The sequence below is a fragment of the Lithobates pipiens genome, unplaced genomic scaffold (assembly GCF_037356315.1).
Source record: "Lithobates pipiens isolate NorthernLeopardFrog02 unplaced genomic scaffold, aLitPip1_a1.2 Scaffold_19, whole genome shotgun sequence".
NCBI classification, from domain to species: Eukaryota; Metazoa; Chordata; class Amphibia; order Anura; family Ranidae; genus Lithobates; species Lithobates pipiens.
The window spans coordinates 424,712,539-424,739,653 of record NW_027507764.1 but is presented as its reverse complement, the minus strand read 5'-3'; the positions used below and the strand labels follow the sequence as shown (position 1 = coordinate 424,739,653).

At 42.6% G+C, this 27,115-nt stretch overlaps 1 protein-coding gene across 2 annotated transcripts in view; it reads right to left on the bottom strand.

Annotated features, from left to right (window-relative positions):
- The window catches only part of TAF4B (TATA-box binding protein associated factor 4b), a 337,116-nt gene that overhangs the window by 251,710 nt on the left and 58,291 nt on the right, over positions 1-27,115 (bottom strand). For both annotated transcript variants that reach the window (XM_077492599.1, XM_077492600.1), the window contains exons 5-6: positions 11,814-11,903; positions 3,076-3,327 (exon numbers count right to left, since the gene is read on the bottom strand). In XM_077492599.1, coding sequence (XP_077348725.1) covers positions 3,076-3,327; positions 11,814-11,903 — 342 coding nt within the window. The remainder of the gene's footprint in view (positions 1-3,075; positions 3,328-11,813; positions 11,904-27,115) is intronic.

Sequence of the window (27,115 nt, the reverse complement as noted above, 5' to 3'; positions counted from 1 at the left end):
GGTGAAGGTTTGACTTGTTTATATTTCAGAATCCAGCCCAGGTGTTGCAAAATTTGTATGGTCTTTAAGAGGTTTTGGACCAGGACGGGACAAGATTGATCCTTCAAAAGAAGATTGTCCAGATATCCTACCACAGCAATTACCTGGGATCTTTGGACCGCCAATACAGGGGCCAGTCATTCTGTGAAGACCCGAGGAGTCGTGGCTAAACCGAACGACAATGCGACGAATTGAAAATGTTGGCCTACCGCGAAACGCAGAAACCATTGATGCGGTATGCAGATGGGCACATGAAGGTATGCATCCTTGATATCTATGGATGCTAAGTAATCCTCTTTCTTTAGGGATGTTACCACTGAGCGAGTTGATTCCATACGGAAACTTCGGACACTTAGAAACAGATTGAGAGATTTGAGGTCCAAAATGGGCCTTACCTCCCCATTCGGTACGGTGAACAGGTTTGAGTAACGCCCTTTGAACCTTTTCCCATGCAGGACCTCGATGATTACTCCCTGCTTTTGCAGATTCTCTAAGGCTAGGAGCAGACATTTCCTTTTCTCTGGTTCTGCCGGAACCCTTGAGCTCAAGAACAGAGTTGGAGGGAACTCCCGAAACTATCTTGTAAACTGACGTTATGATGGAAATTACCCACTTGTCCTGAACCTGTTTTTCCCAAGCATCCAAAAACAGCCGACGTCTTCCCCCCACCCGTAAGAGCGGGGGCGTCCCTTCACAGGGTAGACTTGGAACTGGGCTTGTTTGACCTTGGAGTCCAGGGTTTTTTCTGACCCTGCGGTTTTTTAAAACCAGACTGTTGAGGCCATCGATACCGATTGGGAAAAGAAGAACTAGGTCCTGGGGCAGAGGGAATCTTAAAGGAGGGTCGCTTATTCTTGCAATTAACAGGCAGCAAAGCACTTTTCCCACCTGAGATCTTTTGGATAAACCTATCCAGATCTTCGCCAAACAGGCCTTGACCTTGAAAAGGGAAAGCTGCAAGAAGCTTTTTGCATGGTGTCTTGGCCGACCAGTTCTTTAGCCACAAGACCCTGCGCATATGCACAGACAGAAGTGCACAACGAGACATCTGTTGGATCGCACCTTTTAATGCGTCTACTGCAAAGCACAAGATGCGAGGGAGCTCCGATAATTCCTCTGTAGCTTCTTCTTGACAAGGAAGGTTCCTGACCAATTTCTTAACACAATCTTTTAAGGACTGGCAGATGCCAATAGCCGATATCGCTGGCTGAACCAGCTACTGTAAAGGAGGCCTTTAGCAAGGTTTCTAGCTTTTTATCGGCCAGATCGTTAAATACATGGGTGTTATCCACCGGGCAGGTCAAATTTTTATTTACTGAAGAAATGGCGGCATTGGAGGCAAATATATACTGTCAGGATGATCCCAATCTGCTTGGATCACCTGTTCTAACAACGGATGCACAATAAATGCCTGGGAACCCTGCTGAGGTCAAGGAGAACCCAAAGTAAAACAGGAGGGTCCAGTTTCCTGGACTGGGGGTAACTTAAACCCAGCTTGAACCATCTCTGTCAGAGAATGAACAAATCATTTTTGGGAATGGGAGGCTGAGAATGGCTCGTCCGAGCTAGACTCTCCCGTTGAAGAGTACTCAGTTTCTTCCCGATCCTTTGTGACCAGGATCCTCCTCCCACTCTGGGTCTGGGTCCCCTAGCCCTGCCTGGTTATTAGAGTGCTGATGCTCAGATGACTCACCATCATGATCAGGCTCTGGAGAGGGAGATCTGTTACGCTTTCTCCCCGCTTGTGTTACCGAGGCAATCATACCCGCCATTTTACCTTCAAGGCCAGATAAGGCAGATGCCAAATCATCTTTAGTAACAAACTGAGGCAGGGACACCAGTTGTGCCACAATGCCTGACAAATGCAATGGCTTAGCTAAGCCAGGAGCTGCAGGACCTTCGGGGGAAATTGGGATAATATCCTCAAGAGTTTGATCTCCTGTTTTTAAAGGAGGTACTCTTAACCCTGTATTGGTCTTGCTCCCTGTTCCTCTTTTCCTGGAAGAAATTGTTTACAAGTATGGGAAGACAGCACTCCCTCTGAGCTTCTAACTGTAATCCAGCATACAGCAGCTATTACAGTTTAACACTGTCCCCTTTAACCTGATGCAACTGTGTCCAAAAACCTGCAGACTCACGTGCCCAACAAGCTCTATGCCTCCACGTGCACACCAGGTGAACTGCCTCTTTTAAAAGGTTCCAAATGGTGCAAATCGATCTGCGTGGAAGGCGTGGCATCCGAACGTATACAGCAAGTGGTGCCAAAATACGGCACATGCGTGCCTGAAGACCGCCATCCGTAGGAGGCAAAACCACCTCAACGGCGCACGCGTACGACCGTACGTCAACAGCACATGCGCGCGTACGGCACCGGCGTCTCCTCGTTCTAAAACACACAGTATGGAGACATTCTGTAACAGCTTTGAAAAGACACAGTAACAGAGGGGAATACAGCAATCCCAGAGGGAATACTCACCAGTCCACACTGCAAGACCTGAAAGGCCAGGCCGAATATTCCCCATCAAGGCGGGTAGTGCCTCTGTGGACCTTCAAGGACCGGGTCCCACATCTTGGTGTCCACACCCTTGGGCCTGTAAAGCACCCATTGGGTTTATCTTGGGCATGTTAATGACCAGAACACCACTATCCAAGGGTCCAGCGCCTAAAAAGGACACATTACAAGCAAATCATCGTTCTTGAATCGAGGCTCGGCTACCATTCCTTTAGCTTCGTGCCATTTGAACAGAACTGATTACAACGTTCCTCACTGGGATGCCCAATTGACGAAATTTTGAAGAGCTTCACGTTCGTGACCATCACCTGAAGACACTGGCGAAAAAAAACTGAGGTAATTCCTGTATGGGAGGGGTTATATGGGAGGAACCTTCTTGCTATTGGTTGCCAGTGTTCAATAACCTAGAGGTAGCGTATAACCCAGATAGTCATGAATAACTGCTCTGTGTCCTGTGATGCAGGATAAAGAAAAAAATACATACATACATACATACATACATACATACTGAAAAATTATCTTACCAACTGCTTGAAGTTCACAGCTTTCAGGCTGTTAAGTGGCTGGGGCACAGCTACCGCAGCCTGGGGAATTTTAGCATTGCTAATTAAAGTAGTGCTTGCTGGTTTTACGGTCTGTATAGATGTTGTAGGTGTAATTTTAACAAAAGAGAGCGAGTTGGTGACAGCAACAGGTGGCGTTGGGTTCTGTGGACCACATTGTAGGATAAACTCCTGGGAGTTCGGCATCATCCGGCGCAAGGAGGGTAAACTTTTCTGTAGAGAAAAAAAAAAAATGTCATAACATTCTGTCTAAGGTAAACCACAAAAAAAAAAATTTTTTTTTAAATAAAAAAATGCTTTTTTTACCTAGCAACATTAAGGCCCTGCATTTATTTCCTTAGAGGACCACAAATAGACCTTGTATGATCTTCCCATGTCCCACAAACCAATAACTTATGTCCAAATTAGTCAAACCCGTGAAATAAGTAGAAATTTGCAATTTCAAGTCAACATTTACATTTCTGAGATGTTCATAAATGTAATATTAATCTCTAGTTGCCTACAAAAGCATTATTGAATTTGGTTCGCTATAGTATTCAATACATGGTATAAATGTGAATATATGCACTTCATGCACAAAACCTTTTAAGTGAGTTCAAAAACAAAAATGTGTTTAAGTGACCAAGGAGTTAAGCCTCCTACATACTACTACAGCTCAGGTTGGAGTCGATGTACTAACAATCCAATGTTAGTACTAGAGATGCACCGATAGCAGTACCAATACTTTTTTTTTTATTATTACTCGCCGATGCCAATTACCGATACCTACTGCAACTTCAGCTGTCAGCAATGGTTCAAAGCATTGAAATAAATTGATTTTCTTTTTTAATTTTGCAGTTTTTTTAATGTGAAATGTGTAAACATAGGTTAATATATATGTGTGAAAATATTCACTAACAAAGCAAAAAAAAAAAAAAAAAAAAAAAACTTTTAATTGTTTATAAAATAGATGTGAAAAAAAAATAAAAAAAATAAAAACACACAGGAAAATAATTAAAATGGAGGAGAATAGGGCGTTAAGGCTGATTAGAGTAAATTAAGGGTTAATAAGGGGTTATTTGTTCATCCCCACTGGTAGCTCAAAGAATCGAGCCTGCAAGTATCGGTTTCAGGTATCAGTGCATTTGCACGAGTACCGATACTTGTGTAAATACTCGGTTTCAGCACGGATATCAATACCGATATTAGTATCAGTGCAACCCTAGTTAGTACAGTGATCTCCTCTGCTGAGCTATTGTTTTCTGACCTGTCCCTGCTGAACCGGATGAATTTTGATTTGTGTGTGGTCAGATTTATCTCTGTAGTTCAATAAACGCCAATATTGCTCAATTTACTCCCCCCCCCCCCCCATTTCATATTTCTACTATTGAACATGTGAAGGGTCTTCAGCGTGCAGCTCCTACATTAGGGAATGCTTAATGTCAAATGAACAATATTGCCTTATGGAAGCATTGTCACACATCAAAATACAGCAGGAAAATATTATGAGGCCTAGGCACATTGGCTGCTATATAAAACCTCAGAAAAATGTTGACATATCAAAATTGTATGGTAAAGTTAAAGACTTGTATAAAGGGTATTGTATAGTGAATATAATGTACAACATAAACTGACTATGGAGTATGGACACTTCCTCTTGCTTTTGTGTTGCCAATACTTCCCATTTGATGTAAAACTCTTTTGGATTTCACTTTCAAGACCCTTGGTTTACTCTACTGAAATACATAAAAGCATACTGTATGTCAAGGCAAAAAGCTAGCCGCTTGTTTGTAGTGCTGATCCAAGGGCTTCAAAAGCCTTTGTTTTCAGAATTACTAACCCAGAATTAGTATGCCGATCAGGAGCTTTAAGTTCACTCTGACGTTTATGGCACACTTGCTTCAGAGGTCAGTGACTCAAAGTATTAAAATTGGACACAGTTAAATAGTAGCTTAAAGGGGTCACTAAACTCAAATCATATCAAACCTATCTATAAATGCTGTATTCAATGCTGTTCATACTCTGAGATTTGTCTTCTGTATTCTGCAAAAAACCTGGTTGATCCTGCTGTCTATCTCCACCTTTTCTGTTAATGCCCCCAATTCAGCTAGGAATTGCACAGCTGTGGTGGCAACTGTACATGCTCAGTTTTCAGTGTGAATGACAATGCATGACAATATACTAAAAAATGTGAAGCTGCCCCTTTAAGTGAATAAATCGCCTCTGAAAAGCAAACCAATGAAAAGCAATTTGTTAGGGATGTGATAATTACATGTGAAGAATAAAAAACAAAGCAAATATACTTAAGTCCAAAAGGTGAAAATATTTTTATTTATAAGAATAATTACACTTTTTTTTTCCATTTTTTCCCCTAAATCTTGCTGAAAGAAACTCCAATTACCGTGCTCCTGGTCTTTAAGGTGCCTCAGATACTCCTCATATAAGTGCTCCACCACAAAGTGTACAAAATGTATACTTGCCAACAGCATCTATGATATGTGCCTTTGGTGTCATGGGGTACCACCCTTTTTGCAACAATTTATATTTTTAAATCCTTGTTTTGACTTAATAAAATTGTATCGCACTATCCTGGATTATCATCACTCCCTGGATCTCAGTCATTGATGCTTTAGGAGTTCAGCTGGTGGTTGTTTCCCCATATACCATTCTTAAGGTGGGACACTGAAAACAACGTGGAAAAAGGGTGGTACCCCATGACACCAAAGGTGCATATCTTGAATGCTATTGATGTGCATTTTGTACACTTTGTGGTGGAGCACTTACATGAGTAGTATTTGAGGCATCCAAGACCAGAGCACGGTTATTGGAGTTTTCTTCAGCAAGATTTAGGGAAAATAAATAAATTTTTGGACGGTGTAATATTTTAATATTTAAGAATCTTTATAAATAGCATTTTTTTCACTTTTTGGCTTAAATATATTTGGATTATTTTTTATCCTCTGTTCACATTATCACTTATGCGCCTTGCTTTTAATTGGTTTGTTCTAGGTTTATTGCCATTTATTTTTACTGAGTACCAAAGATTTATTTATTTATTTTTTTAAACACATGACCAGCAGCAGAGTACCAGAAGCTCCTTTTGCTCATGTTTCCCTGCAGATCCATATACAGAAATAGATGGGACAATGTAAATTTAACAGCCAAAGGCCATCGCAGAGATCGATAGGTCATCAGCTCCTGATCATTGATACGGGACTTGGAGTTGTCTGCAACAGCTTGGTCTTCATGCTAGGAGCAAACTCGCAGCACAAATACACAGGTACACACATATATGGCTCCACTGAAAAAGACCCACTTCAGCAACGCCACATGCAGGTCCTGTGTGATGAGGTGTAAAATCCCTGGCACTTTTTGACACAAGAGGAAGCTGCACTGCTGCCAAAACAAGTGAATGGCTGTAAGTAGCCATGTTCATCTCAACCAGGAAAAGGGTCTGGCATAGATGAAGGGATTCATTGGCTCCTTTTTTTACAAACAGAAACAAGTACTTCAGGAGCTGGTCGTTTACCAGCAATTAAAAAAACGTAAACAGCATTTTTTTTCTTTATAAATGCACCACTTACTAGGCAAGTTAAGCCGGCCATAAACGGTTCAAAACTCGGATAGTTTAGCAGGAACTGGCCGAGCATCAAACCATGTATGAGCAGGCTGAATGTACCCAAAGTTAATTGATCAATTTGGGTACAGCCAGCCTGTCAGATTTTTTAATGAGATTATTGCCAATGGCTGATTTAGCCACTAGCAATAAAACCCCGGGTTTCTGGTGGGGGGGGGCTTCCCCCATGCCCCCACCGAGAGAACAGGAAAGAAAATCGTCCCGTCTATGGCTTGCCTTAGGGTCATACTCCATGTAAAGAAATCTAGCATTTATCATTGCCCTGTAAGCATTAATAACCACATCTGGAAGGTTTTACCCTCTTTATGACCAGAATATTTTTTTGCCATTTAGCACTGTATTGCTTTAACTAGCAATTGTGCGGGGGGGCTGATAGGAGGGTTTTTTTTTAGTGTGTGGTTTGCTTCTTTTTTGTTATGTGTGCTCTCACTCGCTTCTTCCATAGAGGTAGTATGACAGGTATATTCCTGGGTCTCACCAGACGCTCCCAAAAAGGGGGGGGGGGGGGGAAGCAACCAGGCGTCAGAAGGGAGCTATGGTAATAATTAATGTAGTTACTTATAATGTAAGGGTTTAAATACAAAAAGGAAAAGATACATGATAAATGATGAACTACAATACCTGGGAGCAAATATAGTACGTCTCCAGGAGACACATATAACCCATACCTCAGGTATTAGATTAAATTCGGCTAATTTTCCGGTATGGATCTACGGGGATACTCCCTCCCTGTACTCTAGAGGTATAGCAATAGGGTTTAGTAGAACAATGAGGTTTGAATTAGAGGAGCGGCTTGTGGACCCTGAGGGAAGGTACCTGTGTATTAGAGGTAAATTGTTTAATAAGAAATATACAATTGTGAATGTATATGCACCGAATAAGAACCCGGATAAATTCCTTAAGAAAGTGTTTAATAAAATAGAAGGTTTTAAAGAAGGGGAATTGATAATAGCAGGAGACCTCAATTGGAGTATTGACCCTAAAGTAGATACGACAGGGGGGAGGGGATTGGATTTCCTAATATAAAACGGAGAGCGGTGCTAAGAGTCCTAGCAACTTTCCAACTACAGGATGCCTGGAGGATACTCATCCGAGAGATTGGGATTATACATGTTTTTCCCCGGTCCATGGCTCCTTTTCCAGGATAGATTATATCTTCCTGGAACACCAGCTTTTATCAGCACTTAAAAAGGCTGAAATAAAAATAATAACGGTGTCAGACCATGCACCAGTAAAAATTCAGCTGGAGATAAAGGAAGCTAGTGGACCGGGGTTAAATTGGAGGCTTAATGAATCACGGATACAGGATAAGGACTCCGTCCGTAAGATTGAGCAGGAGTTGGAACAATTTTTTAGATGGAATGACATCCCGGGAATCTCCAGCCCAATACTATGGGAATCACACAAAGTAGTAATAAGAGGGGTATAAATAGGGATCGGAGCAGGAAAAAAGAGAGAAAGGGAAAAAAGGAAAACTCAATTGTACGAGGAAATTCAGAAATTGGAGCAGAGTACGAGACCCAAAGGGGTTCCGGAAAGACAGGACTTGATAATGAAGGAGGAATTAGAGGATTGCTTAGAACAGGAGAGGGTAGCCGCCTATTATATTCTCAGCAAGGAGAGATATCAATGGGGAAACAAATCAAGTAAATGGTTGGCTAGAATGGTAAAGGAGAAAAAATAAAAAAATAAAATAAAAAATAAAAAAGAGTAGAACTTTCATTTCAAGAGTGAGAGATAGGGAAGGGGGGGGGGGGAAGTACAAAACACGTCAGACAATATAGCGAACACATTTCATTCATATTATAGTGCCCTATATAAAATAGATCAAACAGATAGGGAGGAGAATGAGGTGCAAGAGGAAATGGGGGACTACCTGAAGGGGTTAGATCTACCCAGGGCTGGTCAAGAAGAAATGGATGCATTAGAAGCCCCAATATCAAGCGAGGAGGTGAAGAGAGCAATTAAAAATACATCAGGAGGATGCCCTGGCCCAGATGGGTTCCCCATTTCAGATTATAAGAAATTTTGAAAACAGTTAGTGCCTAAATTGTGTGATTATTTTAATGTAGTGGGGAGGGGAGAGAAATTTAAAGAAGAGACACTTCTGGCGCATATAGCTTTGATCCTTAAAGAAGCAAAAAGGACCCTATGGCAGTTGAAAGCTATAGACCAATCTCACTACGGAATTCAGATATTAAATAGTTCGCAAAAATTATTGCGAAACGATTAAAGCCCTATCTGCCAGACTGGATACAGAATGATTAGGTGGGGTTTATTCAAGGGAGGGAGGGGAGAGATAATTCATTGAAGACCATAATGTTAATACAGGAAGCTATTAGGCAGGGCGCCCCCACGGTACTCATGTCAATAGATGCCGAAAAGGCATTTGACAGGGTCAGTTGGCGGTTCCTTTTTGAAACTTTGAAATCTTGGGGGATAGCAGAGAGGATGAGGGGTTGGATAGAAGCCCTTTATTTTTTCCCCAAAGCCAGAATAAGAATCAATGGGATCCTGTCTTGCCCTCTTGAGCTCTAACGGGACAAGACAGGGTTGCCCACTCCCCCCACTCCTCTTCATAATGGCACTAGAACCCCTTCTGGCGGCTATAAGGAAAAATCAAGACATCCCAGGGATATGGGTGGAAGGGAGGGAGTATAAGACCGCTGCTTTTGCCAACGACCTCCTGCTCTATATTTCCAACCCCAGAACCTCTATTCCGGTGATTCTGAAGGAACTTTCAAAATTTGGTATTCTCTCCAATTTCAAAGTGAATATGACCAAATTGGAAATTTTAAAACTTAAACCTATCGGTAGAGGATCAGAGTGCAATTCAAAGTAAATTACCCTTCAGGTGGTGTAAGAAAGAACTTGGGTATCTGCGAATAAAGTTGACGGTAAAGGTGGGGGATCTGTTTGGGGCCAACTATATGCCTCTTCTGAACAAAATTAAAAAGCAATTAGGGATGATTCAGTACAAAGCTCTTTCATTGATGGGTAAAGTAAATGCAGTAAAAATGGTTATATTACCAATATTCATATATACATGTCAAATGGTCCCAATCCCCCTTCCACAAACATACCTTAATAAATGAAAATCCATGATTATAAGATTTATCTGGAGAAGCAAAACTGCGCGGATCGCATTTAATATAATAGCTAGAGGAAAGGACAGAGGGGGCTTGGCAGTACCTGACCTCAAAAAGTATTACGAGGTCATTGTCGTGTCTAAAAACAGACTGGACCCATAATAAAAAGGGTAAGGACTGGGTGGAATTAGAATATAATTTAAGAGGGAAATAGGGGGTTTAATATGGATCCCGGCACGATTTAGAGAATTAGGGGTTAACACAAGTATATTGACAAAAAATTCACTGTGGGTTTGGGATACAATACATAAGAGACAGAATTGGGAGTATAATTCACCATTAACCCCGATATTAGACACAACATTTTTTAGACCAGGGCAAGAGGAATACATATATTTTGGTAGGTGGGCTAAAAAAGATAATATTAGATTACAGGATGTTATGGTAGGAAATAGATTATGAGGAAATGAGGACATATGAGGAAATTATAAGGAAATGGGGACATAAAACACTCGATAGATGGAGATATTCACAATTACATTATTTTTCCCAGTCTTTGCCACAGCCGTTGAGAGGAAAGGAGCATCTTAGACCTCTGGAGAAGTTAGAGAGCCCCCAGAGTCTGGAAAAAAGGATATCAAAAATATACAAAATTTTGACATGCGAAGTAGACCATAAATATCCTGCGTACTTAGGAAAGTGGGAGCGAGAGATAGGATCACTAAGTAACGACGAACATAGGAATAGGATCATGAGGCAAACTTATTCAGTAGCTAAAGATGTGCAAACGAGAGAAATGTCGTATAAACTTTTAGCAAGGTGGTATATAACCCCACAAAAAAGGGAATAAAATCAATGGAGAACCCTTCAACGTGTTGGAGAGGCTGCCCGTAGTTGGGAACTTTTGCGCATCTGTGGTGGCATTGCCCCAAAATAAAGATTTTTTGGGAAAAAAAAATTGAAGCTAGCTTCAAAATAACAGGAGTAAAGATTAGTAAGTGCCCATGGGTTTGTCTATTCCATGATTCAGAAAAGTGGGAGGGGCAATACGGGAACTCCCTGATCCCCTGTCTATTGAACGCCGCAAAGGCGTTGATACCGTGAAGATGGAAGAATCAAGAACCCCCATCAATGAAAGAGTGGGTAGAAAGGTTGGAAAGAATAAGAAATATTGAAGAGACAATATACAAATCAGAGGAAAAAAAGGAGAGATACTATAAGAGGTGGCAGCAATGGTTGCAGTTCAGAAAAACTGAAAATTATTTGAGGTTACTTGAATGTTAGATAGATTTAAGGAAGGAAGGAGCGAGTGAGAAGAGTGGTAGAGGGGCAGTGGAAGCCCTTATGGGCTCTAAGCTGTCCGAAGGGGGAGGGGGGAGGAAAAAGGGGAAAGGAATTATTTGTTATTTGATAAAGAAATTTGTGTATGGATGGAACTGTCCTGTTTTTTTTTGTAAAAGTGAAAAAAACCTGAAAATAAAGAATAATAATAAATAACTAGCAATTGTGCAGTCAAGCAATACTGTATGCAAATGGAATTTATTTAATTTTTTTCACACAAAAATAGAGCTTTCTTTTGGTGGTATTTGATCACCACTGTTTTTTTTTTTGCGATAAATGAAAAAAGACCGAAATTTAAGAAAAATAAATAAAATTTGATTTTCTACTTCGTTATAAAATATATCCATAAATAGGCTTCCAATGCACTCTAACATGGCCAAAAACATACCCGAAATCTTTTTGGGAACACAATGTATGGTAGTGCAGCACACATGCTTTGCCTTTAGTGTACTGGGGTGCCATGCAAAAATAAAAATAAAAATAGCACTATAATACACTAATGCAGCATAGTGTAGTACTGCAGCCCTGTGATATAGGCCTTAGACATGGGGCATGTTTCTTTATGCATTGGTGGCATGAGCTGACTGGCTAAACTATGGCCCCTATCACAAATAGCATATTGTGTAAGGAAAAGTAACGCTCCAGTTATATACCTTCAGAAATGGAACCAGATATGGTTGTGGTGAGGACTTTAGTTCTTTGTAGAGTTTTGTAGTAAATTCTTCTGGTTCAAGTTTGGAGTCCTAAAACACAGATTAAGTGTAAGAAAACAGACAATTTTGGAAGAAGTGTTTAAACAATAGAAAAAAAAAAAAAAAAAGAGAAGAGGAAAGTTTGACTTACCTGTAAAATCCTATTCTTGGAGTACAGTACAGGGCACAGGCATATTCTTAGATGAATGGAAAGTGTGGGCAATGCAGCAAACTGCCAACAAGCTCACAAAAAAAAAAAAAAAAAAAAAGTAGACATGTACTAGACCTTCACTAGATGGTTGCTTGAAGCACCTTACGGGTGTTGCAGGCGGCATCAGCAGATGCCACAACACCCACTTGGTAAAAAAAACTTAGCAAACGCATAAAACCGAGGACCATGTAGCAGCCTTACAATGATGCTAAACAGATGCTTGATGGTGAAAGGCCCAAGAAACTCCCACAGACATAGTAGAGTGTGCCTTAAAGTGGTTGTAAACCCTGCCCCACAACTTTGCCCCATGTAAATCAGCATAAAAAACCCTAATGAACACTGCTTGTAGATATCTCCTTACTTGCTTAGTATTGTTGTAATCCTTGTTGTTCTGAAGAATGAAGTCACTGAGCATGCCCAGATCTCCCCTCATTTAAGGCGCACTCTCCATGTCTTATCAATCTGTTATCAGGACTTCCTACAGCACAACACTGAACTCTGCTAATCACTCAAAGGTTCCTTCTACACACCATGTGACCTCACATACAGTCTACACTTGGCCATTACTGCAGTCTTATCAGCTGAAGCTGATAGTCTGACAAAGGGAAACAGACATCGGCACAAGTAAATACTATGAAATAAACAAGTAAGCTATGAACAAGGAAGCAGGGTTGCCATAGAAACGTTGGATTGAGAAGGAAGCTTGGTTAACAGTACAGGAAGTGCTCAATGTAAGGGCGGAAATATACACCACTGTGGACTCAGAAAACAATACTTAAGATGGTGCTGCCTAACCCCTGGAAACAAGTTTTTTAAAGTTTCTTTAAACAGTAAGTAATATGCGATTTGGGCTGGATTACAGTGGCTATAGTCTGATAATGACTTATTATAATGGAGTAAATGAAAAGAAGCATCAGAGTGGGAGAGTTTACTTCCTCTAACAGGAAAGGAAAGAACCTTAGCCTGTAGGTAAGAGGCTTGAACAATGCCCTTATGTGTCCACCTAGCGATAGTGGAATGAGAAGCAGGATGATCCCTCCAAGAGCCTTCAGGAAAAAAAAACAAAGAATTCAAAAGACTAAGATCTGACAGGTAAACTCACGCAACACAAACCATACCCAAGCAGTAAAGAGAACAGACAGATGGATGGCAGGATGAAATCCTGGTTAAGGTGAAAGGAGGAGACCACTTTGGCAGAAAGGAAGCCTTAGGACTCAGGACAACCTTATCCTTCTGCAACACCAAGAAAGGTTCCTTAGAAGGCAATGCCATCAACTCTGATACTCTCCTAATGGAAATGGAAAAGAAAAAAGTACCAGTTACACTTACTGGTAACAAGTTTTCTAGGAAATCTTCCAGGGCGGCACACCTGAGATGACTGGTCCACCTGACAGGAAACACAATCAACAGAGCTTAAAAAGCCCCTCCCTTCCCTCTACCCTTCAGTTATGACCAAGAAAATTCCCACACCGGTGCCAGAGGGTACAATCTGTGAAACGAATACCTCACATATCAATAGGGTTAGAGAAGTAGGCCTGCCATCCTGGAAAATTTCCTAGAAAACCCATTACCGGCAAGTGTAATTGGTACTTTTCTCCAGTCATCTTCCAGGATGGCACACCTGAGATGATGAACAAGAAGTTCAGGGCTACCTTAGGGTGGGACCACAGCTTGCAGGACCTTCCTGCCAAATGCAAAGTCCTGAGTGGACAACAGCTCCACCCTGTAGTGCTTCAGGAAGGTGTTGTGGCTCGTCCAGGTAGATGCTCTGCAGATCTGATCGACTGAAGCACCCGCCTTCTCTGCCAAAGAGGTCGCACAAGATATAGTTGAATGAGCTTTCAGGGGATTTGGAATTGGCTTGCCCAAAAGCTCGTAGGCTATCATGATGGTCTGCTTGATCCATCTAGCTATTGTGGGTTTTGAAGCCTGGAGACCCTTCTCCTGGCCTGAGAAACTAATTAGCAAGTGGTTTGACCTTCTAAACCCACTGACTGTCCAAATAAACATCTTCTCACATCTAACAAATGAAATGTCTGTTCCTTCTCATTTTTTTGGATTTTGGCAAAAAGAGGGGAGGACAATTTCCTGTGATATAAGTATAAGGGGTCCTGTCTGAGGATCACCCTATCCTAAAAACTAACAAAAAAGGCTCTTTTATTGTCAGGGCCTGTAGATGGCTGACTCTTCTGGCTGTAGCGATAGCCAGAATAGAATCAATTTTAAGTTAAAGAAAATTAACTGAAACTTTAGCCAACGGCTCAAAAGGTTCCCTAGTTAGGGCATCTAACACAAAAGACAAATCCCATGGGGGGAATTTGTTGACTTTTAATCGGAGTAACTTTCTCCCTGGCTGTCAGAATCCGCTTTATGAGGGGATTGAGGGCCAACTTGCGATCTAGGAAAACCGACAAGGCCGCCGCATGTACTCTGAGGGTATTCACAACGAATCCCTTATCTACGCCACTCTAGAGAAAATCCAGCACTACAGGGATTCAGGGATTATCTGTCAGTAACCTTCTCTAGTCTGCACCCAGCGAGAGAAAACCTTCCATACCTTTGCGTAACTCTCTTTCTCGTGACTGGTTTTCTGCTGGTCAAAAGTGTATCAATAACTTTTTTCCGAACAGCCCTTACGCTTTAAGATCTCTCTCTCAAACACCAGGCCATCCGTGCAAGAAAACCAGGATCTGGATGTAGCACTGGTCCCTGGCGCAGAAGATTGCAACTGACTGGAAGATTGAACGGAACATCCACTGACCATGTCCTCAGGGTGGGGAACCATGCCGGCTTCGGCCACCAGGGTGCGACCAGAATGAGGCACCCGTCCGCCCGAGCTAGCATTTGTAGTACCCGTGGAATCAGCACCAAAGGGAGGGGGGGGGGGGAATCTGGGAACGCATAGGCTAGGGTAAAGTTCCACTTCTGAGCCAGCACATCTACTCCCCCTGAACCCTGTTCAATGTCCAGAGAGAAGAACCTGGCTACCTTCTTCTTCTTAGAGGCGAACAGGTCTAACAGGCAAACTAGGGAGAAAACATTGTCGCTCAATTCCCACTCCCCTTGGTGAATGGGTTGTCGACTGAGGAAGTCTGCTCGCACATTGAGTCAACCCTCTTATGTGCACTGCCAAGATTGAGAGGAGACACTCCTCTGCCTCTCCCAGGATCTCCTGGGTTCATTTCAACAACCTGCTGGACCTTGTTCCACCCTGGTGGTTTATATAGGACACGGTTACGAAGTTGTCTGAAAAAATCTGGACTTCTCAACCCCGAACCTGATCTTTGAAGAAGGTCAAGGCTTTTCCAACAGCCAGCAGTTCTCTGAAGTTGGAGGATGCCTCTGCCTGCTCTCGATCCCATGAAAAGGTCTCCTAGGTGAGCCCCCCAACCCCAGGTACTTGCGTCCGTCATGTTTAGCGGGTTTTGCTCGTTCTATGCCTGACCTGCTGACAGTTTAGCTGGAATGAGCCACCAATCCAGGGAGCTCTTTACTTCTTTTGAGAGGGATACTCTTAGATCTAGGGAGACTCTTCACCCGTCCCAGGAGAGAAGGAATCCCTGTAACCCCCTGGAGTGAAGCTGAGCCCAGTGGACTGCTGGAATGCAGGACAACATTAGACCCAGAAAACTCAATGGCCCTTAGAGAAGCTTCTCTTAGACAAAAGGAGTCGCGGCCCCCTGCACCTTTGCAATCTTTGCTTTGGGAAGGAAAATCTTCTGCACCACAGAATCTACCTGGTACCCCAGGAAGATTCTGGATTGTGCAGTTTCCAAAGAAGACTTTTCCAGACTGATCAACTGTCCCAGAGACTTCAGGGTTGTCAGTATCTTGTCTCGATGGGAGAGGAGCTGCTCCCTTTAGGGACTGTAAATTAGCATGTCGTCCAAGTATGGGATTAAAGCTATCCCCCTGTAGGTGTAGAAATGCCACCGCCTCAGCCAGGATCATCGTAAATACTCTGGGACTGGCTGCCAGTCCGAAGGGGAGAGCCCTGAATTGCCAGTTTTGGGCACCCTGAGTAGACAACCACGAACCGTAGAAATTTGAGGGTTTGGGGCAATGGGGATGTGCAAGTAGGCATCCTTCAGGTCTAATGAAATCATGAAGACGCCCCCTTTCAGGTGTCTCCTGACTTTATGCTCTCCATCCAAATTTCTTGTACAACAAGCATCGGTTCAGCTTTCTTAGGTTTATAATTAGATGAAATTTCCCTGAGGGTTTTGGCACCACAAAAATGTGGGCATAAAACCCGTCCAACCCGACTCATTGGAACAGGAGTGATGACTTCCTGTTCCGCCAGGTTCCTGATGCTGTCCAGTAGCCCCCTTGCCCTTAGTGGATCTCTGGGGAGATGGGTCAGTGTGAAATTTGGAGGAGGGGTGGAAACGAACTCTAGTCTGTAACCCTTCCTTATCAGACCGAGAACGTAGGGACTCCGTGTGATTTCTTCCCATTGGTCTCCTTTTTAGGAGGACACTGGTTCGGGAAACAGGATTCCTCCTCCTCAGTTGTTCCTCCCAAGTCCCCACTTCTTCCTTGGCTCCTTCTTGCCCCTGAAGCTGTCTTTTGCCTGGGGGCCCTCGAAAAAAAAAAGGTTCTTCCCCCATCCTGTTCGGGTTTCGAGGGAAATCTCTTCCCTTTGAGGATCGGGATAGGACTTGCTCTAAGCCTAGCCCAAAGAGCAAGGAGCCTTCAAAGGCTAGACCACAAAGATGAGACTTAAACGTGAAGTCACCATCCCAGGTTTTTACCCACAAGGAATGCCTGGCGGAATATAAAAAGGGCCGCGGATTTGGCAGCAGTTCTGTCTCAATCGCGGCATCTGCCAAGTAGGCTACAGCTTTACTAATTACTTCCAAGGAATCGGCAACTTCCTTGGATTTAGTGTCCCGCCCCACATGGTCTAGTAGTCTACCTACCCGGGCCTCTGCCTTCTGGGCAATGCAGGCGGACGCCACAGCTGCTGCATTCTCTTCCCATGCCCTGCGCAACATGACTTCAGATTTCTTGTCCATCTGATCCCGAATGCCCCCTTGCATTCCGGGTCCTTCCACTCTCTAAAGATGACATCTTCGAGAGACTGATGTACAGGGAAGGGTTTTGGCTGAGTGTTTCCTAGTCCCGTATACAGTTTATCCTGTGACAATACCTGAGTAGCGGGGAACTGGATACCCTCAGAGGTATAGATAGCTTTTAAAAAGAAAGTCCATGTCTTCTGTAGCAAAAAGATGACCCCCCCCCCCGGTCTGGCGTCAGATTGATTATCTAGGTCCGAGTCCCCCACTTCACCAGAGGACTGACCTGAGACTTCCACCTCTTCCTCATCCGAACAAGGGCTCGGACCCCAAGACCCTTCCGTACCCACCATGGAGGCCCCATCCTGATACGGGGAGCTTTCACTTGCGGGCAAAACCCTGTCCCTGGGTCTATCTTGCGCCTCAACAGAGGCTTTAAACGACTGAAGGGTCGCCAACATCTCCGCCTGTAGGGCCCGACATTCCTTCGTCTGAGCAGACTCCTTGACAGGCTAGTTTATAAATACATCTATAGCAAAATGGTTTAGTGTGTTCTATCGGGAGTTTGTCATTACAATGGTCACACAGTTTAGATTTAACTGTGGCTTTTCTAGATCTAGTGGCTGACCCCTGAGCAGGTTCCGAATCTACAAGAGAAGGAAACACAATCCCACTAACCTCCTTATAGAAAAAGGAGGACTATAGGGGAGACGGGGAGGATGACAGTGGGACCCCCCGCCCCCAAAATACATCTCCCCTCCCCAGCAGCTGAGTCACTCACCCACTGCAGTGAATTATGTTGCCGCCTTTGGTCCGTCCTCCTCCATTGTCCTGGCTTAGTCCGGCCACCCCGGCAGGCTTGCGCTTGACCACCGCTAACGCTGAGGGGGATATCAGATCTGGACCCCTGCTCCACCAGCGCCTGGCGTTATATCGGCCTCTGCCGTGCTGTGTGCCACCTTCTTGGTCCACCCGAGGCGGCGGAAGTACGTCATTCAGCTGCGCCTTCCACTTCCGGACATGCGCAGAACAGCCGAGATGCCGCACGTGCGGCGGCATGAATGCAGAGGAAAATACTTTGCCATCCGCAGACAGCCGACACAACCACCTCTCCACACTGCCCTGCAGTTAACAGAGGGTCCCAGTGCCCGGCGGACAAAACCTCTCCAACAACCTTCAGGTAGGAGAGGGAGCAGGCAAAATGGGTCCCTGTGGCTGTGGGGACCCTTCACCATACCCCAGCCAGCAGAGTCCCCTGGGAACCTTAAAAAAAAACCCCCCTGGAAAGAGCGAACACCCTCTTAGTAATCTACAATCCCCACTGATTGCAATTACTGAAAACATTCAGGGGGAGACTTTGGTCCCAGATCCAAGTCCACTTTAAAAAGAAAAATGATGTTTCGCTGCCATCCTGTGGGAAACAATAATTGAGGGGCAGAGGGAAGGGAGGGGGCTTTTTAAACTCTGTTGATTTTATTTCCCGACAGGTGGACCAGTCATCTCAGGTGTGCCATCCTGGAAGATGACTGGGGAAAAATGCATTGTAACTAAGCTCTGGTAATATCCTGCATAGGTCAGAAGGGAGACTTTTGAAGATGCACAAGTACCAGACTGAGATACCACAGCATCAACAGAGAGGGTTTAGGAGGAGCTAAATAAGCACCTCTCTTCACAAAAGGTGTATGTGATTGGGAGGAGGCCAAGGGAGTTTTGCCAGAGCATGTCCAAAGTACCACACCCGCCTGGGCCAGTTTGGTGTTACAAGATTCACTGAAATGTCCTCCAACTTGATCCTGCGAAGTGGTCGTGAAGGATTTTCAGTGTAGGAAAAAAAAAAAAATAGGCAAAACTAATCCCATGGGGTCACTAGTCCATCTACTGTGAAAGCTCCAGGATCTCTGGACCTAGCACGAAAAAACAAAGAATGCTTATAAAAGCCCAATTTACAAGAAGGAACGTACTTTATTCAAGCTTATACAGTGCCTTGCAAAAGTATTCACCCCTTGGCATTTACCTATTTTGTTACATAAAAAAAAAAAAAAAAAAACACATTGAACTAAAGGCTGTAATCTGAATTGTGTGATTGATCACAAGACAATTGTCTAAGTTGGGGAAGTAAAATTAGGATACATAAAACTATTTTTCAGAAATAAACTGATAATTGGCATGTGTGTGTATGTATTCACCTCCTTTGTTATGAAGCCCATAAAAAGCTATGGTGCAAAGAATTGCCTTCAGAAGTCACATAATTAGTGAAATGATGTCCACCTGTGTGCAATCTAAGTGTCACATTATCTGTCATTACATATACACACCTTTTTGAAAGGCCCCAGAGGCTGCAACACCTAAGCAAGAGGCACCACTAACCAAACGCTGCCATGAAGACCAAGGAACTCTCCAAACAAGTAAGGGATAATGTAGTTAAGAAGTACACATCAGGGTTAGGTTATAACAAAAAATATCAAAATCTTTGATGAGCCCTAGGAGCACCATCAGATCTATCATTACCAAATGGAAAGAACATGGCACAACAGCAAACCTGCCAAGAGAGGGCTGCACACCAAAACTCACACACCGGGCAAGGAGGGCATTAATCAGAGAGGCAGCACAGAGACCTAAGGTAACCCTGGAAGAGCTGCAGAGTTCCACAGCAGAGACTGGACTAACTGTACATAGGACAACAAAAAGCCGTATGCTCCATAGTGTTGGGCTTTATGGCAGAATGGCCAGAAGAAAGCCATTACTTTCAGCAAATAACAAAATGGTACATTTTGAGATTGCACCTTGCTCACAAAATGTATGGAGGAGGCTGCTCTGGTCTAAGGCGACGAAAATGTAACTTTTTCTGTTATTTTGTCCTATTTGTTGTTTGCATCACAAAAAAAAAAATTAAAAAAAAAAAAAAAAAAAAAAATCATCTTCAAAGTTGCGGCCATGTTCTGTAAATGAAATGATGCAAATCCTCAAACAATCCATGTTAATTCCAGGTTGCGAGGCAACAAAACATGAAAAATGCCAAGGGGTTGAATACTTTTGTAAGGCACTGTAGCTCTCCAATATGGCACCCAGAGCATTAAAGCCATGCAGAACAAACAGGATGTAGGAAAATGAACAAAATGGCAGCCATCACTGCCCATGTCTGGTGCCAAGACATCACTTCCTGCACAGCAAGGCGTACAGAGTGGCGCTTATACAACATGCTGCACAATCAAGTGCCCCCAGTAGAGTCCAACCCTAATGGGCAGGAGGGGTCCACCCCAGCAAGAGGCAACAGTTGAAGGGCCCAAGCAAATTTACTTTGCCACAGCCCAGCCTCCCATTATCCTACCCTAGGGCAGATGGACCACTAATTCCCACCCCATGGTGCGTCCCAACGGAACCATGGGGTGGCCTACATGCACCGGGTGTGATCATGCGAACAACAGGGCACCAACACACAGTCCAGGAGCCTAAAAGAGGAACAAAAAAACAAAAACACGCACAAATCAAATTAGACAAGTATACAATCAGTGACAAGATTTAAAAGGGCTAGCTATAGGTAATCAAAAACATAAATCACAACAAAGACATAACAGACACAAACAATGAACAAATGTGTCAAAAGACATTACCCACTGGGCAGAGCACAGATAGATGGACATTTAAAAAGGACCATGCACATGTGATTAAAATGAACAGTAAATAAATTAACACGACTTATAAAACATTACTCAATAGAGAGTACAAGAGGTTGGAAATTTGAAGGACCATACACAAAATGTGCACATGCATATACATGCAGGCAAGGGATTTCATATGTGCCTCATTTACTTGGGCTTTCCAAAGTTGCCAGACACGAAACCCTCCATGGTTTGAAACTCATGTGGTCACTGAGATCTGGGGATGCGGTGTCAACCTATATATCAATTGCAGTTCTCCTTGAAGTATTAACTTATTACAAAGCATTCACAACAGATGCATATACACAGTAAACAAAGTGCGTAAAAAAACACAGGCAAGATCCACATCCTCCCAAATGGGAGACTTGTTTTGGCAGTTGCAACACCAAAAGTGCTGTATATCTTATAGTATGTTCTTGTTCAGCCTTTAATATCGGTAAGACTAAACACCTATTTTGGAGATGCATACTATAAACATGCATGCCATGAAAACTGGAAATGGATATTTTTACGGTAGGCATGTGACAGTGGAACACCATTATGTGCCACCAAAAGTATGATTTCTGGCAGTGGATATGGTCTATGCTGCTCCCAGGGGAGGTCACTGAAAAACAGATACTTGAGAGAACTGCAGTGGATATACAAGTTAAAAGGCACAACTCAACCCAGACCTCAATGAGAGCATGCATGTCAAACCATATCAGAGTTTTGTGTATGGCAAATTTGAAAAACCTGAGTAAATGATGCATGTGTGAAATACATTGTGTGCACCTACATGTAAGTGCACATTTTTGTGTATGGCCTTTAAAGTTTCCAACTTGTGGAATTTACGCTAGAGAGTAATGTTATTTGATAGTTCAGGTTATTGTTTACTGTGCATTTAAACATGTGTACGGTATGTTCCTTTAAATTATGCTCTCCCAGTGGGTAATGTATTTTGACAAACTTTATATTTTTGTTTACAGTGTAGCATATGCTTCTGTTGTGAATGTTTTATATTACCTGTATGTAGCCCTTTAAATGTTACCACTAGTTTCACTCACTAAATTTGATTTGTGCAATTTTGTTTTTCTTGTAGGGTTGGGGACTCAGCATTAGTCCCCTGATGGACATGATGGCACCCGTGAGCGCGTCCCATTGTTCTATTGGGATGGTCATTACTGGTTCATCTGCCTTGGGGTGAGTTGGGAGGCTGGGCTGTGTAAAGCAAGTTTGCTTCCCCTCCCACCCCCACCTGTTGCCTCTCTCCCTGGGGTGGACCCTTCTGGTCTATTCTGTTATAGGCGAGAGGTTTGGCTAAAACGCGTCGGCACCCCGCTGCTCTGTACTCACTGCTCCACACTTGTGCAGGAAGTGAGGTCATGGTGTTAATTTACCCAAATCCTGTTTGCTCCACATGGCTTATAGGCTCTGGGAGCCATATTGAAGTTCTATAAGCTTCAATGGAGTAAGCTTCTCCTATATTGGGCTTGTATGAATACCCAATTTTTCTCATGTTAGCTCTGTTTATTTTAGGTGGGAGATATGCATTATGGAGATCCTTGCGCAGTCTATCTATAGTGGGTGTGTTGTGCGGGGTTGTCATTGACTCACAAAAATGATTTTTATAACCGCTTATCTTTAAAATCCTTTTCTTGGAGTACATCATTGGACACAGAGCCTTAAAGAATTACTTAATGGGTTATGGGCCACCTTCAGGTGTTGACACTGGTAGACCTAATCAAGGAAGTTCACTACCTATATAACCTCTCCTCCTTCCAGGAGCACATCAGTTTTTGTAGCAAAGCAATATACTTAATTCCCAAAAGAGGGGAGGGACCTTTGTGTCCTATGATGTACTCCAAGAGAAGGATTTTACAGGTAAGCCGTTATAAAATTCCTATTTTCCTTATCTTACATCATGGGACACAGAGCCTTAAGTAATTACTTAATGGGACGTCCCATAGCACTGCTACTTGAGGTGAGGGAGAGAGACAACCCATAGGGCACCCCCAGACTTCAGGACTTATACTGCTGCCTGCAGCACACTGCGTCCGAAGGCGATATCCTCATACCTCCTTACATCCACCTGATAAAATTTTGTGAATGTATGCACTGAAGACCAAGGTGCGGCCTTACAGATCTGAGCCATGGAGGCCTGGTGATGCACTGCCCAAGAAGCACTAACCGCCCTGGTAGAATGCGCTTTAACTTGAAGATGGGGGAATCTTGCCCCTTAAATCATAAGTTTGAATTATCATTTGTCGAATCTACTTAGAAACAGTGGATTTCGACTCTGCCTGGACCCTCTGGAAAAATAAATAAGACATCAGTCTTACGAATCTGAGCAGTTGTCTTTAGATTTTCACTGCTCTCACATCAAGACAATGTAGTGACTTCTCTTCCCTGGAACATAGTTTAAAAAAAAAAAAAAAAAAAAAAAGGCAGGACAATATCTTGGTTCAGGTGAAAACCTAAAACCACTTTTAGCAAAAAGCCTGGACGAGGGCATAACACCACTCTGTCATGTGTGTAAAAAGGAGGTTTAATCCCATCTCTGATCTTCCCCTTCTTTTACTGTCCTAATCCATCTGCTGATAGTACAGAGCCTTGGAGGCACTCTCCACATGCTCAGTTTGGAGTGTATTGCTGGAGAGTTAATCGCTAGAGAGGGTGCATGTGATTATTAGAGCCAAATCAGCACTGTCCAGACAAAAGAGTCAGGAGTCATGCAACCTCATAGGACAGTCCGAGAAGAATGAAAACGCCAACAAGTTTTAACCAGTGCTCGTCCGGACACTGACAGAAGTCACAAGACTGCTATGTACTGCTGAGAAGAGGTATTTAGCAGTTTATATTTACTAAAATAATTGCATTTTTGTGTACTGTGGGAGACCAGATCTAGTGAATGCAGGGCCCTGGGTTTAGTAACCCTAACTGTTTGAACTGTCCATTTATAAACAAGCAGGAAAAAATATAAACAGCGGAGGAGATGGGCTCAGTTGCAGTAAATGATCACATAAAAAGCTTCCTTTATTCGTATGGTTAAAAAAATAAAATTATAAATAGCAGGCAATTGGTAAGCTATTAAAATTAACACCACTGCAATAATGTGAATATCGATATAATCTCAGTAAACCTTAAGAGGGGTAATAAACCAAAAATATAATACACTGTATATTGCAGCTTACCAATCATTAGATGTGGTGGCTGTATTAATCCCCCCCCCCCTGTTTTTTCACCTGGTGATCTGGCCAGTAACACACCTCCTGTATTAGAGAGGATTGTTATATTGACTAGCAGATTTATGTACACCTTCAAACTGAAGATGAACTCCAGCTCACATTGCAGTTACACAAGCAGTTAAGCAACAGTTTATTTTGGATAAACATTCCCCCCCCCCCTTTTTTTTTTTAATTTAATTAATGTGGAAGTAAACCCTCCTATTGTTTTCAGCCAAGGAAGCTGCCATCTTGGCCTCCGTTTAATCTTCAACTGCCATGAAGCTGCACATGTGATCATTTATGACACCAGCCATTGGATGGTTTTTGAGTTTGGTGGAGAGTACAACCAATGTGACAGTTACATTCCCGACATGCCGGAAAAGCTAACTTTTTTCAAACTGTTTGATCGATGGGTTTACGTTCGCTTTAACAATCTCTTTATTATTTAAATTTATTTAAACTGCTCCAATTACTTTATCTATTCCTATATTGTCGCTTTCCACTACCCCCCCCCCCCACCCCCTTTATTTGGTTTGTTTCTATGGGCTTTTAATATCTGGCTCACTGCCCTTCTTTCATTTTCTCCATATATTGATCCTAGGCTTTAAAATTTTTCCAACCTTCCCAAGTACTAATATATTTCTTCTCATGTCCTGTATCCCTATTGCCTAATAGGTCAATTTTACTATAATGGTCAATTTGTTCAAACTTGTTTATACCTGGTTTTTCACTGTTTAACCATTTTTTTGGGATTAAACCCTTTGCAGCATTCAAAAGTTTTGGAAGCATTGTTTTCATATATTGTTTGTTTCTTTGGGATTTTCGAATCGTGAAATCTGCAAGTCCATATATTTTTTTTCTATTATCTCACCAGTTATCTCCTTTATATTATCTACTATTTCTTGCCAAGATCCTTTTATTTCCGGACACTGCCACCATATGTGGATAAACATTTTATAGAAATAAAAGATGATCATTTTAAGCACCGCTGTCAGTGTTAACTGGTTTGTCTCAACACTGAACTGTTACATTTTCAGGAGAGCTGGTTCTCTTGAAAAACAGACTTAGTGGCCGGATCGCCAGGTGAAAATAAAGGGAAGAACACCAAAAATAAACACGAATGCCATCACATCTAAGAATTGGTAAACTGCGATATAATTAATATTTTGCTTTTGGGTTTAATACCACTTTACAAAATCAAAAAATATCAGTACAGCGCAAATACAAAATAATACAATAAATATCATAAAGTGAAAAATGAAAAGTCCATATAGTGTATAATAAGAGAAGTTCAGAAAGAGTCCACTTGTGTAATGTGTCTTCAATCAATATATCAAGTGACTATGTGATCCCTTCACCATTGAGCAAGTTGAACTCTCACCTCAACAAGTGGACCCCTGATAAATCAGATAGGTCAAAAACGCATGTTCCCATCAAGGGTAGATCATAAGGTTACAGCAGACCAAGCGGAAGCATTTCCAGGTAAGGTTCTCATTTGAAAGCACTGATCTCCAGTGCTGAGTGCCAAGATAAAAAGTACCATGCATGGATCAGTGTGTCAGCTGGCGGATGACGTCACGACGCAGGTCACGTGGTCCGTACGCGTTGCGTCCCAGAAAGTAGGCGGGACTTCATCAGCGGTGACGGAATGACGTCGGACGGCCGCTTTTATACCAACACACCAATAGAGAACCAATACAAAGCGGAGTTTTGCGGGTATATTTATTAGGTTTTTATTTTTGACTTACCAGGAGATTATATTGTACTGCTTTCTTTAGGCAATATCCTTTTTCTTTCTTCACATAGTTTATGTGAGAATAATTAGAGGATTGTATCTTGTTGCCAATTAGCAGACTATTATTTTGCCTGTCTCTGGTTTGGTTTTAACTGCTCCATAGCATATATATTTTTTGATGCTTTCTCTCTCCTTCCTGTGTTTGGAGTGAGCGCAGATCTATGTTCCGGTGTCACGTTTGATACGTGCTGTCTACGGTATCTGTCTTGCGCATAACTCCGCTTTGTATTGGTTCTCTATTGGTGTGTTGGTATAAAAGCGGCCGTCCGACGTCATTCCGTCACCGCTGATGAAGTCCCGCCTACTTTCTGGGACGCAACGCGTACGGACCACGTGACCTGCGTCGTGACGTCATCCGCCAGCTGACACACTGATCCATGCATGGTACTTTTTATCTTAGCACTCAGCACTGGAGATCAGTGCTTTCAAATGAGAACCTTACCTGGAAATGCTTCCGCTTGGTCTGCTGTAACCTTATGATCTACCCTTGATGGGAACATGCGTTTTTGACCTATCTGATTTATCAGGGGTCCACTTGTTGAGGTGAGAGTTCAACTTGCTCAATGGTGAAGGGATCACATCGTCACTTGATATATTGATTGAAGACACATTACACAAGTGGACTCTTTCTGAACTTCTCTTATTATACACTATATGGACTTTTCATTTTTCACTTTATGATATTTATTGTATTATTTTGTATTTGCGCTGTACTGATATTTTTTGATTTTGAGATGTGGGATTTGGTAATTTGACCTACAGTATTCTAGCTGCATTTTTATATATTTTCTCACTGTATTTGTTGTGTTTTTAGCGCTGGTTGATTTTTCACTTAATACCACTTTAAACTGAGTCCTATATCAATTAAATCGCAGCAAAAATTTCACAGATCTAATATGTTCAGTATGTAGTAGAATATTTTAAGCTTCTCCTATAAGCAAATAAGTCCGTTGTGCTTTGTTGTATAATGTCGGGAAAGCGCGTTTGTATATCTCCAAGTAAAACAGATGCTGGTATCACGCCCTCTGAAGACGTAAACACGAAATGCGTCAAGTGGCCACGCTAGATGAATAGTCAGCAACAGCTAACGAATCCCGGGACTCTACCAGCGGACAGTTTAGAGGAAAGATCGGTCTGCGGTGAGATGTTCGTGATGCTATGCGGACACGATTTTAGAGTTGTTTTTATCATTTGTACATGTAAGCGCAATATGTAAAGTGGGGGAAAGGGTATTTCTAATAAAGAGTATAACACTATTCCAGTCCCCTTGTGTATCCTTACATGCTTACAAATAATTAGGAGATTGGGCTAGAGAGCGGAGGAGTAAGGAGTACTGAAGAAGCAGTTACATTGAAAGACCAATTATATATAAGCCAG